The sequence below is a fragment of the Paramisgurnus dabryanus genome, chromosome 10 (assembly GCF_030506205.2).
Source record: "Paramisgurnus dabryanus chromosome 10, PD_genome_1.1, whole genome shotgun sequence".
NCBI classification, from domain to species: domain Eukaryota; kingdom Metazoa; phylum Chordata; class Actinopteri; order Cypriniformes; family Cobitidae; genus Paramisgurnus; species Paramisgurnus dabryanus.
The window spans coordinates 23072533-23090227 of record NC_133346.1 but is presented as its reverse complement, the minus strand read 5'-3'; the positions used below and the strand labels follow the sequence as shown (position 1 = coordinate 23090227).

General features: G+C 36.0%; 2 protein-coding genes across 3 annotated transcripts in view; both read left to right on the top strand.

The window, feature by feature from the left end:
- The first annotated feature begins 1439 nt into the window (after window positions 1–1439).
- mamdc2b (MAM domain containing 2b) lies at window positions 1440–13899 on the top strand. Of its 2 annotated transcripts, none has more exons than XM_065290258.2 (14): window positions 1440–1604; window positions 2075–2179; window positions 3843–4093; window positions 4188–4266; window positions 6343–6447; window positions 6625–6890; window positions 9972–10065; window positions 10397–10543; window positions 10632–10894; window positions 11480–11573; window positions 11679–11831; window positions 12179–12438; window positions 13203–13287; window positions 13378–13899. In XM_065290258.2, the coding sequence occupies exons 1-14, from the start codon at window positions 1574–1576 to the stop codon at window positions 13440–13442; spliced, it is 1998 nt and encodes a 665-aa protein (XP_065146330.1). In that variant the 5' UTR covers window positions 1440–1573; the 3' UTR covers window positions 13443–13899. The 2 variants fall into 2 exon arrangements, with proteins under 2 accessions (XP_065146330.1, XP_065146329.1); XM_065290257.2 differs by having other exon boundaries at window positions 6607–6890.
- A 589-nt stretch (window positions 13900–14488) lies between these two features.
- Window positions 14489–17695, top strand: part of smc5 (structural maintenance of chromosomes 5) — a 19176-nt gene continuing 15969 nt past the window's right edge. The window contains exons 1-8 of the mRNA XM_065290256.2: window positions 14489–14774; window positions 14905–15046; window positions 15972–16024; window positions 16105–16267; window positions 16361–16495; window positions 16771–16911; window positions 17118–17279; window positions 17359–17430. Of these exons, the coding sequence (XP_065146328.1) occupies window positions 14623–14774; window positions 14905–15046; window positions 15972–16024; window positions 16105–16267; window positions 16361–16495; window positions 16771–16911; window positions 17118–17279; window positions 17359–17430 (1020 nt within the window). The 5' untranslated portion in view covers window positions 14489–14622. The remainder of the gene's footprint in view (window positions 14775–14904; window positions 15047–15971; window positions 16025–16104; window positions 16268–16360; window positions 16496–16770; window positions 16912–17117; window positions 17280–17358; window positions 17431–17695) is intronic.

The following is a 17695-nucleotide window of genomic DNA, read 5'->3' as shown; positions in this document are numbered from 1 at the left end:
AGGCAGGAGACTCAGAGAATAAATCTAAACTTTTATAATAATTACAAAAGAACATGCAAATAGGCATGGACAACACGCTAATTAAGACTAAGAATGGGCAAAGGATGAGTGGAACTATATGTGCCATTTTTCCAGGACGCATCCTGGCCAGGATTTCGTGTGCGTCTTCTGGAAGTCGTATTTATCGACCACATACTTCATCAAGAGTTTTATTTCAGGTTCTATTTCAGAAAAGCAACCTTTACATTTTAACCACCTGGATGTCAACATACCTGGACATCACTTATTTGTTGTTAGCACCATAATACTTAATTCTATGTAACTGAAACCTGTAGACAAAGTGGACAATTACACTGCTTCATGTGCAAAGAAAAAATATATGGTTATTATATTTATTGGTTTTTCCTTAACCCAAAATATTTCAACAGCATCTGTAGGTGGTATGATTTGCTCAAATGTTCTGCGATTTTTTAAGACCACAACCTACTTTACTCTGTTTTAAACACAGATTTTTCATGTTTCATATGTAATATTTATCATGCAATGATTTGCCCTTCAGAAAATGAAACACAATTAAAGTTTTATTTAATTGTAGTAATTAACCAGAAATGTACTATGTTCTCACCATAATAACAGTGGTATTTTATTTGAAGTAAAACTACGGCAGTACAAATTGTAATTAATCTGCTAAAATCATGGTTACTACAAAAATAAACCCTTGGTTAATTTTCCTCATGATAATAACAGTAAATATGTCTCTCAATGGATATGAAATGTCCACTATGCTATCTTACTATGCTAAATATATTACTTTGATTATATGTTTACTTTAAAATTGTAAATATTATATGCACAAGAGCAGTGTCTTTTCCAAAATATGAAATTGTGTTCTTAAAAGCAGGGTAAAGATAAATGCCCATATAATTTAAGTCCAGTAAAAATTGAGTGTTGATTTGGAATAAATAAAGCTACATTTGTCGTTCACGTAGTATTATAGTACTCTTCAAATGTATTTCAAAATCTGAATTGGCCCTTGAATAAAAATATTTGCCTACCCCTGGTCCAACCTGGACAAAGCCACCCTAAAATGTGATTGCCGCCCTTATAGGTGTTTGGGTGGGTGCCAGTAGGGGTTTCGCTTGGGTGTCAAAATGGCTAGAAACGGCCCTGGGGATAGGGTCGGACACAGCCAGGGGTGTAACAGGCTTGCCTACTTATACTGCAAAAAAAAAAAAATTTGGTAAGATGTAGTGAAAAAGTAAAATAGTAAGGTACATAATGGAGTAATAATATAGTTATAATATTCTCTCTCTCACTCTCTCTCTCTCTCTCTCTCTCTCTCTCTCTCTCTCTCTCTCTCTCTCTCTCTCTCTCTCTCTCTCTCTCTCTCTCTCTCTCTCTCTCTCTCTCAAACACACACAGCTCCAGTTCACATCAGTTCAGTTCTGTGCTGCCAGCCTAAGAGACACACAGGGAGAGAATGCAGTCTTGTTCTGTATGTTGTGCTAAGCTGAATCTTTTTTACTTTAAACTTAAAGTTTAAAAGTCTTTTGTTTATGACACAAAACATAAGATGCTTCCTTTCTACATTCTGAGCTTCATTGGTAAGATTAACTTACTGCAGGTGATTTTGTGTGCGTGCGTGCGTGTGTGTGTGTGTGTGTGTGTGTGTGTGTGTGTGTGTGTGTGTGTGTGTGTGTGTGTGTGTGTGTGTGTGTGTGTGTGTGTGTGTGTGTGTGCGTGCGTGCGTGTGCGTGTGCGTGTGTGTGTGTGTGTGTGTGTGTGTGTGTTTGCTTGTAAATGTATAGCACACCAGCTGGTAAAATATATAGCCTAAATGCAATGTAAGTTTCTTTTGTGTCTACAAAATGCATAAATGTAATGTAAGTTATCATAATGCACAGTAACTTTACAATAATATATTGTTTATTACATTGATAATACATATATAATATGCGTTTTTTGTAATGCATTTTTACTTTTTTCCAATATTTTAAAACATTTAAATATGAGAAATAAGTCAAGGTCACAGTTCTATCATGATTAAATCACAACATGTTGTCTTTTGCTTTAGCGACAGTTGAGGCAGAGCTTTTGCTCGGCTCCTGCAGCTTTGACCAAAGCACCTGCAGCTACACATCTGATCCAGCCTTTCTCAGCTGGAATCTCGACCCTATCGGTGAGTCAAAGAGCCCACAAATTCAAAAATTTTATCCCAAAATGAAAATTAGCCATTTTACTCAACCTCAAGCCAAGGATATATATGATGTAACTTTCTACTTTCAGCTGAACATAGATGGAATTATCTTAAATAATAGCCTGACCCTTTTTCAGCTTTATAATGGCATTGGATAGTGCCCCATTTATAAAACTTCAAAAAGCACAAACAAAAATCCATCAAAAACTGATCCATACAGTTATTAAATGTCTTATGAAATGAAGCAATGTTTTTTTTTTTAGGAAACATTTATATGTCAAACTTAATAAATTAGGCTATGGCTGCATGTGTGTTCACATGTGAGTTGAGGTCAGGGGGAAAGCTGACCTCTGATCCAACATTACCAAAAATTCTGTCCCTTTACCTCAGAAGACATTTAAAGGAACAGTATGTAGGATTGTGGCCAAAACTGGTATTGCAATCACAAAACTTGTGGCTAAAACTGGTACTGCAATCACACAACTGGTGGCCAGTATACAAAATGACAACATTTTGCAGCTGAGGGCTACAACTCCACTTTTTAAGTGACAATATCCTGGCCAGACCACTGTTGTGAGTGATATAAGTATTTGAAATGAAAATTATTTCTTAATGTCAAGTGACATATCAGGGCCATATTATGATCTATTGATATAAATTTCTTACATACTGTTACTTTAATAAATTTATGGATTAGTTTTGATGAATGAATGCCTTTACTGGAGCTTTAAAAATGGGGCACCATCCAATGTCATTATAAAGCTGAAAAAAGCGAGGATATTATTTACAGTAATTAAATTTTTTGGCTGAAAAAGGAAAGTCGTATACACCTAGAATGGCTTTAAGATGAGTAAAATATAGGCTATTTTTTCATTTTTGGGTGAACTATTCCTTTAAGTCTTTATTTACTAACAAACTTGACATAATTATTTTATTGTTTAGTTTTTGTGAAGTAATCTTTCAAGACTAAATTTGAAAATGTGTTAGACATTGTTTACATTCGTAAGTCTGAAAGATGATTTTTATTGTGTTCAAAAAACCAAAGGTAACTGTGAATTATGAACCCAGAATAAACTGAAAGTTGTAGCAAGATTAGCCAGGATTAAAATTAACCCAGGATTTAAAATGATCATGGGTTAAAATGTGTGAAAGGTGCAAAAGATGTTCTTTCAAACATCTGGAAGCAATGGGTCTCAATGATAACCACATGTGGAGACAGTGAAACGCCATATTATTGGATCAATGGTTTGTTGTCTTTAAACGTGGCATGCAGCATATTTGCAGCAGACAACCGAATCTTTTGCTTTTGATTGAATCTGAAAGCACAGGAAATTAATTAACCGATTTTAATTTTACCGATTCAGAATGCAAATGCGGAGACAACAGTATAATCAAAATTCACTGGTCTGTGCATGTATAAAAACAACATGTTTAAATAGAAATGTATATATAATAATATTACTTAATGTTTGAAATGCATAAAAAATGCATAAATGGTGAATGAATTAGTATTTTTTATTAACTGTATCCTTTAAAAAAAAGGATCAATTTTTTTCTTCAGCTAAAAAAGTTTTCATTTGCATTCCTGGCTGTGCTATCACAAGCTCTTGCCATAAATATTGTTTTTTCCGTCTGCTTTAATAAGGACACTTCATCACAGTTGACATGCAAACCCAGGAGACTTTGGGAAAGGCGGTTCTGTTGGGTCCAGATGTGGACCAGCAGGACTGGAGCTGTTTTAGGATGGTCTATCAGATCACAGGTAATGCTTCTCTGCAGGTGCAGAAGCGTACAGATGGAGATAGTTTTGATCATGTGCTCTGGATAACCCAAAGCCCATCTGAAAGCTGGCTCATAGCCAGCATCGACCTTCAAAACGCTACAGAACCATTCCAGGTGAGAGAACTGTTTATTTTATGCTTTTTGATACATGAGTTATTTTCATGTTATCAAGTGATTGTCATGTGGCCAACTTGCCTCTTCTGTGCAGGTTATCATTGAAAGCCAGCTAAGAAAAGGCAGCAGTGTTTCCATCTTTGAGATCAAGATTTCTGACAAATATTGTATAGGTCAGTGATAGTTTGTATGTGACAAACTAGAACAATCATTTGTGGTGTTTTCTAAGGCAAGAATACCTCTTAGTACCTCATATTTTTAAGTTTATGGGTTCAAACTTCAATTGAACCTCTAACCCTAAGTAAACTTTAGCATTAAAAGTGTTCTGCGCTGTTTGTGCATTGTTGTGCATTGTTGTGCGGCTTGTTGAGTAAGTGAGTTAGTACTAGTATTGGCCAACAAAAGGTAGCAGAATATAAGGGCATGAAACCCCACAGAATACTCTAGCAACTCCATAGCAACACACAAATTTTTTTTAGAATGTCTTACCAAATTCTTTTCAGAAAAAAAGCTTTGGTAACCCTTAGCAACACTCAAAAAAAAAAAAAAACAATACTGGGTTGTGCAGCTTGGGGCAAAAAGGATTAAACCCATGCTGGATAAAACCCTTTTTTTTTTGTTAATTTAACTCGATGGCTGGGTTTGTACCTTTTTGACGCAACACTGAGTTGAGTGTATTGCATCATGTGAAGTTTCAGCTCAACGTACCCCACAAATCCAACATAATGTCACAAAAGTTGTGTTATAGTTACGAAAAATTTTATTAAAGTATTTGTGTTCATGGCAAAATTCAGCTTTTTTGCCTTGAGCACGAATGTTTTTTTTTTCGTGTCACCCACACAGATTTCTATAAATAGTTTTTCGTGTCCATGGCACAACTTTCTTTTTCCGGTCGTTTTATGTATTGTTTTCTCTTTTTTATTGTCACTCGGGTTGGGGTTATATTTGGGGTTTTGGTTAGTATGTACTTTTATGTATTGGTTTCTACATGTTTTTCTTCTGCTTTTAAAACTATTCCCGCCTGGAGTTGGGGTTAGCAACAATGGTAAGAAAATAGAAAAAACAACGAGAAATCAATTCATAAATTGACACGAGAAAGAAAGTCGTGCAACAGACACGAAAAACTATTTGTAGAAATTTGTGCGACTGACACAAAAAATACATTTGTGCTCAAGGCAAAAAAAGCTGAATTTCTTGTCATAGACATGAATAAATTAATAAAATTTTGCGTGACTATAACACAACTTTCCATGAGATCAGTCTGCACAAATCATTTTCAAAATGCCCCATTTGGGTGGGAGCAAAAACTTTTCATGTTTGTACATGTTTGAGTTAAGAGTCAGTAACCATTTTCAGTTAAAATAGATCTGATTCCTGTAAATACAGTCTGACACAATGGCATTTTACTATTGATGTACAACTCGCTGAGGGGAGAAACTATGGTAATGTAGGACTGTGAGTCAGTGGCTGTGGGAGAGTGTGATGTCACATTAACAAGAGAATCAGAACAGCATGTCTAATGAATTTGCTTTGGTTTAATGGGGGTTACGAAAGAAGGATTGGATAGACACACATTTATGGCCAAACACCTTGTGCACAATAGGTGCCCTTTAAGTTTTAGATGGGTTATGTTCTGATGTTATGTGTATGTTATGCATTAGTTAATGCTTTTTTGTAAAGAAAGCAGCTGTTTATTTGAAAAATATTTAGTGTAATTCATCATGTTTCCTGCTAGCATCACAATGCTGTGCCAAACTTAAGGCCAACCACCACATTAAAAGGAGGATTAACCTCAGGGAAAAAAAGCTTTTCCCCTTAAACAGTGTCCTATTATACTAGACATCAGATTGTGTTCACATTCCTGAGTCCGATGAAAGTCTTTTTTAAATGAAACCAGATTTATTTTTTCAGATCTTTTATTTGTCAGCATTGTGGCTGACTGTTATTTGCCTCAATGGTCTTGCAAAGCTGGAAAGCTTTTGTTATTATTTTATGCGGTGGTGTGCTGGGGCACTGGTATAAAAGTGGGGGATACAAGACGGATACATAAACCCATTAAAAAGCGAGGTCTGTCATTGGAGTGGACCTAGTCTCTCTAGAGGTGTTTGCTGAGAGGAGTATAATAATGTCCAAACTGCTGATCCTCCAGGACAACATTTTTATATCTATCTATAAATCCATCCATCCTATTCATGGTTTTTTTGTTGTTGTGCAAAAATAACAATTTTTCTGCTCTTGTGATTTCAAAGAGTGTGACTTTGAAGAACCTCAGTGTGGATACAGGAACGAGAATAACAAATATTTGACCTGGCTTATGGGAAAAGCAGAAGATACGACACCTGATGACAAGACAGGTCAGGCTCTCAATATTATAATTATATGGGCTATCTTATCGAAATATTTTATACCATAATATAATATTAAAATGCTGAAATGTATTGAAAAGTTTAATATGTAATCCCAATCTAATTAGTAAACAAATGAGTAAACAAAGAAATGCACTGATTACTCAGGTTGGTACATGTACGTAGACTCTACAGACACTAAAAGTTTCCAGGATGTGGCCAAGCTGGTGTCACCAATGACGACAGTCCCCATGTCCGGCTGCTTGAGCTTTATATACCAGCAGCATCATTCCGGAGACCATCTGTTCTCCCTGTTCAGTAGGGATCAGGCTGGACAATACCAGGAATTATGGAGAGCTGACCTACCTGAAAACAACCATTTGGACTGGAATCCAGAAGCCAGGGTCTGGATACCTGTCCAAGTGGATCTGAAAGCTCCATATCCAATAGAGGTAAACACAGCCAGGCAAAACCCAACTAGATAGGCAGGTTAACTTGAGTTTAAACAGAGTTTAGTTTAAAGGCGGGGTCCGTGATTTTTTTGAAAAACACTTTGTAAAAGGGAGTCGGGCCGAGTACAAACACACTTGTAGCTAATCAGCAGTAAGGGGCGTGTCTACTAAACGACATCAATGGCCCTGTCCCAAATGGCGCACTTCATGTGGACTTTCGGTCTCGTGGCCTTAACTTCTTCCACCCTGAAGCTATTTTGGGAATTTTCGCCTGGATTTGGCCTACCCAATTTCAAAAGCTTCCCATACCCACATGCAGAGGTTTACATACAAAAGTTTGGTATCATTTTACAGGAAACTAGTGATGCACCGATGTATCGGCCGCCGATATTTATCGGCCGATTTTTGATGAATTTGAAACCATCGGCATATCGGCAATAGCACGAGAAAGGCAGATACCGATTGTTTATTAATTAACTGCATAAAGAAATCCATTATATGTAAAAAATAAGTTAATGTTGTTAATAAAATAAATGCTGAATAGCAAAAACCACCTTTGAAGGTTGTCATGTTGTCTTATTATATTTGTTTTAGCTTAATTTGTGCCTCTCTTATTATGTTGGTCAGTTGAATGTTAATTAGATCCAATCCGTGTTCAGGTAAAAATAATTTGATGCAGAAATAAACTAGCTAATAGACCAACTGTATAGTATTGTATACAAGTGTTTAATATCGGTATCTGCATCGGTATCGACCAGAAATTGTCTGTTTAAATCGGTATCGGCCCAAAAAAATCCTATCGGTGCATCCCTACAGGAAACCCTTTGAAATTACATAAAACACTGTTGAAAGTGCTAAACATGGTTGTATGTGATGTCAGGCCTCTAATAAACACAAAAATAAATAGGTGCTTTTTATGTTTTTTTTCTAAAGTTTTTATTTTAAAGTATATAACTCTGGTCCTGGGTATCTCAGGTCCCTGCTGACAGTTTTGTTTGATTCCAGCTATTGTCAGCCTACAGAGGAAAAAGGAATTTTTTCTCTATCATAATATATGCAAAAGTTATTTTACTCCAACTGATGGGAGGAATAATTCGCTTATGGTGTACAATTTCTGCCAAAAAACATTTGAAGTGCTACCATAACCACATACAGTGGAATAAATGCAATTTCTTTATATCATTTTAAAGAAAACCCTTTGAAGTTACATAAAAAGCTGCTGTTTGTGACAAATATTGTTATTTATGTTGTTTTTCATATGATGAAACACCAAATTTTATTTTTTTATGTTGTAAAGACTGTCTTTGATAGTGTATAACTCTGGTTCTGGATGCTCTAGCAGACTGCAGACAGTTCTGGTTGTTAGCAGCAGCAGACAGTAAACACCCAAAAAAAGAATGAACTCTTTAGCATGTCGCATTCAAAAGATATTCTTATTTTACTGAAGGGTGCGGAAATACATTTTTCATAAAAATATTAATTTTTTGTTTTGCACATATAATAAAAAGCTAGGGATTAATTATGCACACAACCAAAGAAAAAATGCTGTGAATGGACTCATTGTTTAGAGTAGGACCTAAAATAAAAGATGGTGTATCATTTGTGGCTATATGTGCTATCTGAGGCAGTTCACACTCAAGTTTCACATATGTTTACAAAAGACCATTTTTTACCTTATTATTCATTCGATGATTGTTGGATATGTGTTGATATTAGAACAAAAATAACGATGTAGCCTTATTCCTGAGAATCAGAGCTTTCATTTGATATAAGACTTGCCCATGTTTGTCATTTTTGAAAAATATGAAATATGTGAATATTATATGATATCAAAAAATATTGGGGGGGGTGATAGTGTAAATTAAGTGTAAATAACTTTCTTACAGTAAAAGATATGTCAAAGTGATGCATATCTGCAGAAAGTAGAGACTCTAAGCTTTCAAACAGTATCTCATATGTGTTACTGGGGTCCATGACAGACCATTAAAGATTAAAAGAATCTTTTATATTAAGTCAAAATACAAAATTTTGGACCCGGGACAGGGTCCTCAGGGTTGAAGAGGTTTTAAATTGCGGGTTCTCGCTTAGTCTACGAGTCCGTAGGGTGTCCCATCTGTCATTTTAACGCTTTGAAGTGTGCTCATCACCGCCTCCTTTGCCCCCTTGATGCGGTCTTCAACGAAGCCCGCACTGCAGCAGGTTTCACGCACTTTGCCAACCCAGAAGTCCTTGCGAAAGGGCAATCAGACCAATCAGACGACGGAAGGGAGGAGTTCACACTGACGGGCAACTTCTCTATCTATTTCCGGTGTGATGCTCGAGTCTGTCCCAAAATATGACTCCGGTGCACCCACGTGGACTCGCATCAAGGGTCCCTAAAGTATGGACTACGTGATGTCATCAAAGTGTGGACTCTGAGGAGGACCACAAGTCCGGAGTGTGCCATTTGGGACAGGGCGTATGCCTGGGTTGCGTATGTGTGGGGCGGGTCTATCAAAAGAAGGTCCAGATTCTATTGGGGTAGGGGTGTGTTTGTTTAGATGATTTCAAATGTCAACATTGGCTTTCAGAGATCATGCACCCCGTCTTTAACCCATTTCAGCTTTTTTTCTCATGTCTATTATATCTCACCTTTCAGGTCTATTATTGGCATAAAATTTCAGATTAACCCACTCCTAAACAATGCATAAAACAAAACAAATAGTGGTTGTCTGGATTATAGGCAGTCTTTTTTTAAGGGGGAAGCTCTTCTACACAACAAATAGGCTATGAGACTTTATTACTTTATGATCATAAACAAAAGGTTGCACAAGAATAAACTGAAATCTAAACTTGCACATGTATTGCAGACCTGACTTCAAGTCTTCAAAAACATTATGTAACATTGTCAGCATATCATTCATTGGTTCAACATGATGGATCCAGATGTCTGAGTAGTGCCAATTTCATTTCCATATAAATTTTGAATTTTAATTCAAAATTGTTAACTTTGTAAATGGCTTGGGAAAATCGTTTAGTGTAATCCAGTTTTAAGGATGTTATTTTGTATAGAAAATATGTATGTATATGTGTTTCATGAAGTTGGTGTTTGAAGTGGCATTCAACAGTCCACATGGAGGTTTCGTAGTTCTTGATGACATCACATTCTCACCAGACTTCTGTAATGCAGACACAGGTATGCACACAAATGAACTTTTTTATCCAAAGTATCTTAATGTGCATCCAGACATTTTATCTGTATGTCTACATTCATTCCATGAGAATTGAACCCATTGCCTCAATGTTGGTAGCGTAATGCCAGCACCATGCACCAGATAAAAATTTTTTTTTTTTACTTATAAATATATACAAAAGCCTCTGATATATAAGTCCCAAGATATGATTTGCATTCTTCATTCAATATAAGTCTATGGTTTTTATCCCCACCTGTTTTGTCCTCCGTAGGCAACAATCTTATCAAACATCCTTTTTGCTCAATGGCTAAAAAGTCAGTTGTGCTTCCACAGAACCGACCTTTGATCCATCCGTTGCAAACTGTAATTTTGAGTCAGGATTTTGTCAGTACACGCAGACCCTGACGGGCGATCCACTGTGGAGAAAAGTCTCCATACGACCCAACATCTACAGTGTTGGAGATCACACCACAGGAGCAGGTGCATGCATATATCTGTATATAAATCTGTTTATTATCTGCATCTCATATATAATAAATGAGGTTAAATATCTGTTTTTTCTATACAGGATCATTTCTTTTGGCTAACTCTCGCTTGAATTTACAATCTGGATATGTCAGCCGTCTGTTTGGACCACCATTGCCCAGGAATCAGAAATACTGTCTGAAATTCTTTTATTTCTTGCGAGGTATTAGGGGAGCAGACCAAGTCCTGGCTGTCTATCTGTATTACATAGATGGTACTAAAGAAAAAATATGGACACAGAATGAGAAGATAAGAAACATTTGGATTGAAGCTGAACTGAGCATACAGAGCCAAAAGAATGCTCAGGTAAGAGCATAAATATACACAACATCATAGGCACAAGTGTTAAAACTTAACTGTTTATATTGACACAATTTTATTTAAGAGAAATTATGATTTCTAAGTTCAGCATACTTCTCTAACATCTGTTTGCAAGGCATGCTTTTCTGTCTCACGTGATACCATTTTATTATAGTAGGATCCAGATTTAGAGGAATAACATCTAATAGAAGACATCTTAACGGAATAGGTCACCCAAAACCATAACTTTTGTGTGATGAATCTCTTGAATTGAATGCAGGTGCTTATATTTAAGTCATCATATGTGACTGGTTATGTGAAACTCAAGAACTCAGTTTGGCCGTTTAACATCAGTGACATCAAATCCGATGCAGCACATCTAGAGCAACAGTTTTTTATTTTATTTATTTCTCACAGGCAGTTGTTGTATGGCTTGGCATATAGCTTGTGTATGATAACTTGGTGCAATATATATTATTTTAATAGCACAGTTATATATAGCATAATTATAAATTACACTGCTCAAAAGGGAAATAAAGGAAACGCTTCTGGTCTGTTTTCTGATCTTTCCACGTCTATGCGGCTGTAAAGATGGTTTTCATCAGTACATGCAAAAATGTCTGGAGTTGTGGTTCTGTTGGTCTCGATGACATTAAGGTCAGCTCTGGTGACTGCTTAGCATTAGGTAAACAAGCTTTATGTATTACAATTCATGGTGTATTTGCATCTTACATTGATTCACTGATTTATTTATTGTGAATAGAAATGTAGAAACTGTATGCCTTTGCAGCATCATCTCCGTCAATCCCGTCTCAGTGTAACTTTGAAGCCGGTTTCTGTGGATACTCTCAGGATAAGGCAGACACAGGTGACTGGATTCTGGCAAGAGGACCCACACCAACCTCATACACAGGGCCGAGAGGAGACCACACTACTGGAGTAGGTCAGAAAACCCAATTATTATCTATCTTATATGTTCTGGGTTCAGAAAAGTAAAGATGTCATGAAATTAGTGGCTTTTAACGAAAGTCTGATGCCAGAAGCCAAAATTAGTTTTATTTTTATTTTGTATATGCATACTGTATGAATGTTCTGTTTGTATTTTATCAAAGAAAGCAAAAAATAAATATAGATGTTCATTACAACTTTGCTAAATCAATAAAGCTGGTGGTGGCCTAAGACTTTAGCACAGTTCTGATAATCAATAGCATGTCATAGGTGTTGTTTATAATGCATAAATTGTCCTAAACCTGGACTTTTTCCGTTAAAATCTCTTTACTCTGGTTTTAGGTCATTATTTGCACATTGAAGCATCACTTATGCTACCTGGTAACAAAGCTCGTCTCCTGTCCAGCTCACTGCGGGGTTCTAGAGAACCACAGTGCTTACAGTTTTACTATCATATGTACGGCTCAGGGACGGGTCAACTGAGTGTTTATCTTCACACTGGACAAGACAACGAAGACAAATTGTTATGGCACCGCTATGGAGAGCAGGGTGTGTCCTGGTTTCGAGCTTCAATAACCTACCAGTATGACCAACAACACCAGGTCAGTTGCAAAAAACTACCCATAAACTAATGTTTTTCATCTGGTTTTTGCTTTGGGACACAACTTTGACAGCAGTATCAAAAATAGTGTATTATACAAAATGAAACACAATGTCCTTAATACCAAACAATAATTCATTTCTTAAATAATGTACAAAATTGTTGACTTAAAGGACACACATTATGCCCATTTTTACAAGATTTAATATAAGTTTCAGTTGTGCCTATGTGTCTGTGAAGTTTTAGCTCAAAATACCCCACATATTATTTATTATAGCATGTGTTTGTTTGTGTGACGTCACATTTACAAGAGAATCAAAACAGCATGTCTAATGAGACTGCTTTTGTTCTATAGGGATTAAAAACGAAGGGGAGGGTGGAATTTTTCCCTTGTAGGGTTGTTGTGTTCACACTGCCAACACACATTATGTCCAAGCACCTTGTAAAACTGGGTTTTGCATAAAATGTGCCCTTTATTAACAATAGAAATTGGAGCAGTAACTTAATGTGGGCTATTTAAAAAGAATTTGAATGGACTGTCAACTTTTGATGTCCACAACAAAAGAACAATGAAGCTTTGTTGAACATTTAAAAAGTTTAGAAGCAATTTTGCCATCCTAGTTCAATTTAAAATCTAGTCTGTGACTAGGCAGACTTGTGAACCATTTTTGAGATGACTCACAGCTCTCCACAAAACTCTTGAATATCAACCTGATTTTCATAAATATTTGATATCTGTTCATATATCTCTTTCCTAACTTTTAGATTGTGTTTGAAGCCATGAGAGGCGCATCAGTAAGAAGTGATATCGCAATCGATGATGTTGTTTTTGAAAGAGGACCGTGCAGAGGTATTCCTGATAAGTTGGTTATCATGTACATTTGTTAGATAGGTTATCATAAATGTATTTTAAATACTGTTTGCCCTTTTATCTTTACAGAATCTGTTGATGACAACATCAGCCTACTGAGCCCATCTGGAAATGATATTAATGATATTCAGTGAATGTTTTTTTTTTAAACTGAAAGAACAGAGAAAACTTAAAACATCTGAAACATCTGTGTGCAGTTTTCAGTGAGGGTGAAAGGAAGGAAGTAACTGCATAACAGAATTATGCATGTTTTCACATAGACTATAGTTGCAGAAATATGCAAACATTTTGGATTTATGCACCTGGATTTATGCATTAACTAAGCAGATACAAATATTATGCCCACATAAATCTCACATAGGCCTAGTTTTCTCCTACTGTACGTGTTAAGACTTTGTATATTGTTCTGTTTATTTTCTACTAGAAGGTTTTAATAATTATATTAATATATTAAACTTATAGATTTATCCTTCTTGCTTGATTTAATTTGCACTTCAGTACAGGTAAATTTATTTTAGCCTAGTTGTAAAATAAAACATAACATGTAAGGGGTTTTATTTTTATGTGAATAAAATATAAAATGTATTATTACTGTGTGTAAGGGGCCATGTGTGTTGGCTTTATAACATTTAAGGTATATGACACCAAGCTGACTACTAACAGGATTATTTATTACACTGTTACTAAATAGATAAATAGACATGACATGTTTAGTCTTTTTATAAAAACAGTCAATGTCTGTTTCATTGTATTATTGCTAGACTAAGTAATAGGGGTGCAGATTTTTGTTATTATATAATCAGATTATCATGATTTTATTAATTTGTTTCTATATTTGCTTTTGTGATATAAATGTTTTATGAAAAGCTATAAAGTGAATGAATGAATGAATAATAGACCAAATAAAACAAAATAAACATTAGTGTGACAACAGTATAGTGTTATAAATAATATTTTTAAGTCGAATTTAATTGAATATTTACCAATTAACAGATAAATCAGTTTGCTATAAATTACTGAAACCACTAAAATCTGATCATTAAATTATTTAATTACACACGCACGCACATATTGTAAGTGACTTTGCATGCTTTTCAAATGTTGTTTACATTTTTCTTAAGTTCCTTACTGCCATCTAGTGCTGATTTTTTTAGTAACTACACAAGTCTGGCAAAATTTAATTCACAATCTGGCAACCATTTAAAGACATCACGTGGGAACTCGTAGCCAATCACACGACGACATATCCACAACACAGGCGCGAAACGAAAGTGTCGTTCCGCTTGACCATCAACCATCTTCACGTGAAGAGACATGGATGTGCCTCAAAAGCGAAAACGCGTGAGCCACGAAATAACAAATAAACAGGTTTTAAACAGCCAACCCACTCCGTCGACCAGCACAGATGGCCAAAGCGAAGGTTTTGTGGAGGGCTCGATAATGCGCATTACTATGCATAACTTCCTGTAAGTGTTTAACTCACTGTTTCAGCTCCAGTCTTCTGACACACTATATTCTTGAGCGTTTACGGCACAGTTGACTTTAAGATTAAATCACACTGAATCGTATTTATGCTGCATATTTCTGGTTTTATAGCACATATGACCACTCCGAGGTTTTCCCCGGACCCAAACTCAACATGATTGTGGGTGCCAACGGCACAGGCAAATCCAGCATAGTGTGTGCCATATGCCTGGGCCTGGCAGGAAAACCGGCTGTCCTGGGCAGAGGAGACAAGGTGAGTTTTATTGGACCCATCATAGAGATTCATCAGAGAGTTTGTATTGGGTTACCAAAATTTGACTTTCAAATGAATACGTCATAACGTACATACTCAAGTCTGCAGAAACCTCGTGCATAAAATCTTGTTAACAAAGATCTTGAATACATTGTGAATTTACTAATATTGCAGGCACAATTGTATATACACAAACACTTTTTTTTTAATTCGACCAAATGTTTATGTTGTTCATTGTGGAACTTGACAGCTTTTTGTCGTCTCTGAAAATGTTAAATAACACAAAAATATGACACTATGATAGAATCTTTGGATCCCCTGTTGAAAATTAATGTAATATTCGTATTACACACTTATTTACTATGCTGACTCTCTCAGTTGTTTTGTAAATGTTATTCTCAATTTAAAAAAAAGAAACCTTGTGCATTTTCATGTTTAAAAAGTTCCCACCAATGCAGACAGATCCACAAATACATACATCTATCGACATGCATTAAACAGATCCGCATACACGTACATCCATTGACAAATGCATTCAACATATCCACAAATGGCACATATCTATTCACAGATGCATTTAACAGATCCACAAATGCATCCACAGATTATTGTTTTGTAATTCAATACAAAGGTAAATGCACAAATAAATGCATTTTACTTTGATGCAGTAGTAGCCTAGTGGGTAGAGCCTATTCACTACTTACGGTACTGGAATGGGTTTAATGCAGAGGTGCAGACAAGCATGTCACACTTTTATAGATGGTTTTAAGCCTGAGATTGACTTGTTTCTTTTAACAATTAAATATCTGTCCCATTCGAATGTTTATTTTACCACATGTTGTTTGTACAAGGCACAGCTGTTTCATTGAGCAATACTCTCAATGCACCAAACAATTATGCCAACTTTAGTCATTTTCTTTTCCAGGTTGGTGTGTATGTTAAGCGAGGGTGTAATAAAGGCTCAGTTGAGATTGAGTTGTAAGTATTTATTTATTCAACCACATTCCACAAAAGTTTTTAGAGACTCTGAGCTGTTTAAATCGTTCAAACTTTTTTAGGTACAGAGCACAAGGAAACTTGGTAATCACCAGAGAGATTCAGGTTGAGAACAACCAGTCGTCATGGATGATCAATAAGAAGCACGCCAGTCAGAAAGCTGTAGAGGAGGCAGTGAAAGAGCTGCGTATTCAGGTTGGAAACTTGTGCCAGTTCTTACCTCAGGTAAGAGGTTTTTATTTTATATTTATATTGTTGAAAAACCTAGATAAATGAAAAAGAAGCAGTCATTGCTTAGCCTTTGATCTGATGTCACAGGAGAAAGTTGGTGAATTTGCCAAGATGTCAAAACTGGAGCTCCTTGAAGCCACCGAAAAATCAGTTGGTCCTCCAGGAATGTTTGAATACCACATAGAACTGAAGACATTTCGCCAAAAGGAAAAGGAACTCCAGGTAAACCTTTATCTTGTTATGAGACAATGTTTCTAAATTCAAAGTCAACATGGAGTAGTCCTGCACAATCCACGGCAAATTCCCATTCAGGACTACAAACTGACGTTGAACAACCAATGGATCTATGCATTAAATAAAATTCAGCTATAACATTTTAATGTTCTGTTAAGCTTAGACATATGTCAACCTAAATGAATTGAGATGTGCACATTGTTTCTTGATGGCTTTGCGACCTGACAGACCTTTTGTTTAACTCGCTTGGATTTCTTTAACAGACTGCCTGTCAGGAGAAAGCAAACTTTCTTGAAAAAACCAGACAGCGACATGAGCGTAACAAACTGGATGTGGAGCGCTACTACATGAAGAAGAGACACTTGGACCGGATCCAGATGCTGGAGAAGAAGAAACCCTGGGTGGTGCGTAACTAACTTCAAGAAACTTTCCTAGAGACCTAAAAAATAAACTGTATTTTCTTTTTAAATATAATTTATTTTAGCTTTGAAACAAAAAATTGCATGCAAAAGTGTTTGTTTTCCATTCACCTTTCTTAACCACATTTTCAATACTCGTTTCCACAATGGTAATTTTATACTGGTAAGCTCTTTTTAACCTCTATCTTTAGGAGTATGAAACTTCACGTAAGGAGATGGAGGAAGTGAAGAAAGAGAGGGATGAAATAAAGCAAAGGCTTAAGTCACTGAAAGAAGCTCAGGAGCCTCTGCTCAGAAAGATTCGCTCTGTGGAGACTCAGCTGCAGCCCATTGAACAGCAGATGAAGGAAATGGTAAGTGAATCACAATCTCTTCTGAATGTTAACATGATACACCTTTTTTTTCAGTTATTAAAATAACTTTTTTTTTTAGTCTGCCAGCATCAAAGAGGCAACACAGAGGTGCAAGCAGAAACAGGATCAGCTTGAATCAAAGAACAGGAAGGTATGTTTAATGGTCGACCATATAGATTCTTTTATTATAACACAGCATACAATAACAAATGCGGTTTTTCATTGTGAAAACAAACATTTGCTAAGGCAAGCATCATTGCTATTGCTCATACTTAAGGACGAATTATACTTTTGTGTAGGACGTAGCTGTAGGCTACGGATCGGTTTTCAAAGTCGCAAAACACAGGTGCTCATTGTTTTATGAAGCGCCGAAGGTGTGCAAAAAATCTTTTTAAAACCGATATAATATTACAATG

What these genes read in the sequence shown, in the direction of transcription:
- mamdc2b (XM_065290257.2), top strand. Translation starts at nt 1,574, where the DNA reads ATGCTTCCTTTCTACATTCTGAGCTTCATTG. An exon ending in CTACATTCTGAGCTTCATTG is followed by an intron (nt 1,605 to 2,074) that starts GTAAGATTAACT and finishes CTTTTGCTTTAG; the next exon opens with CGACAGTTGAGGCAGAGCTT. An exon ending in CTTCTGTAATGCAGACACAG is followed by an intron (nt 10,066 to 10,396) that starts GTATGCACACAA and finishes GTGCTTCCACAG; the next exon opens with AACCGACCTTTGATCCATCC.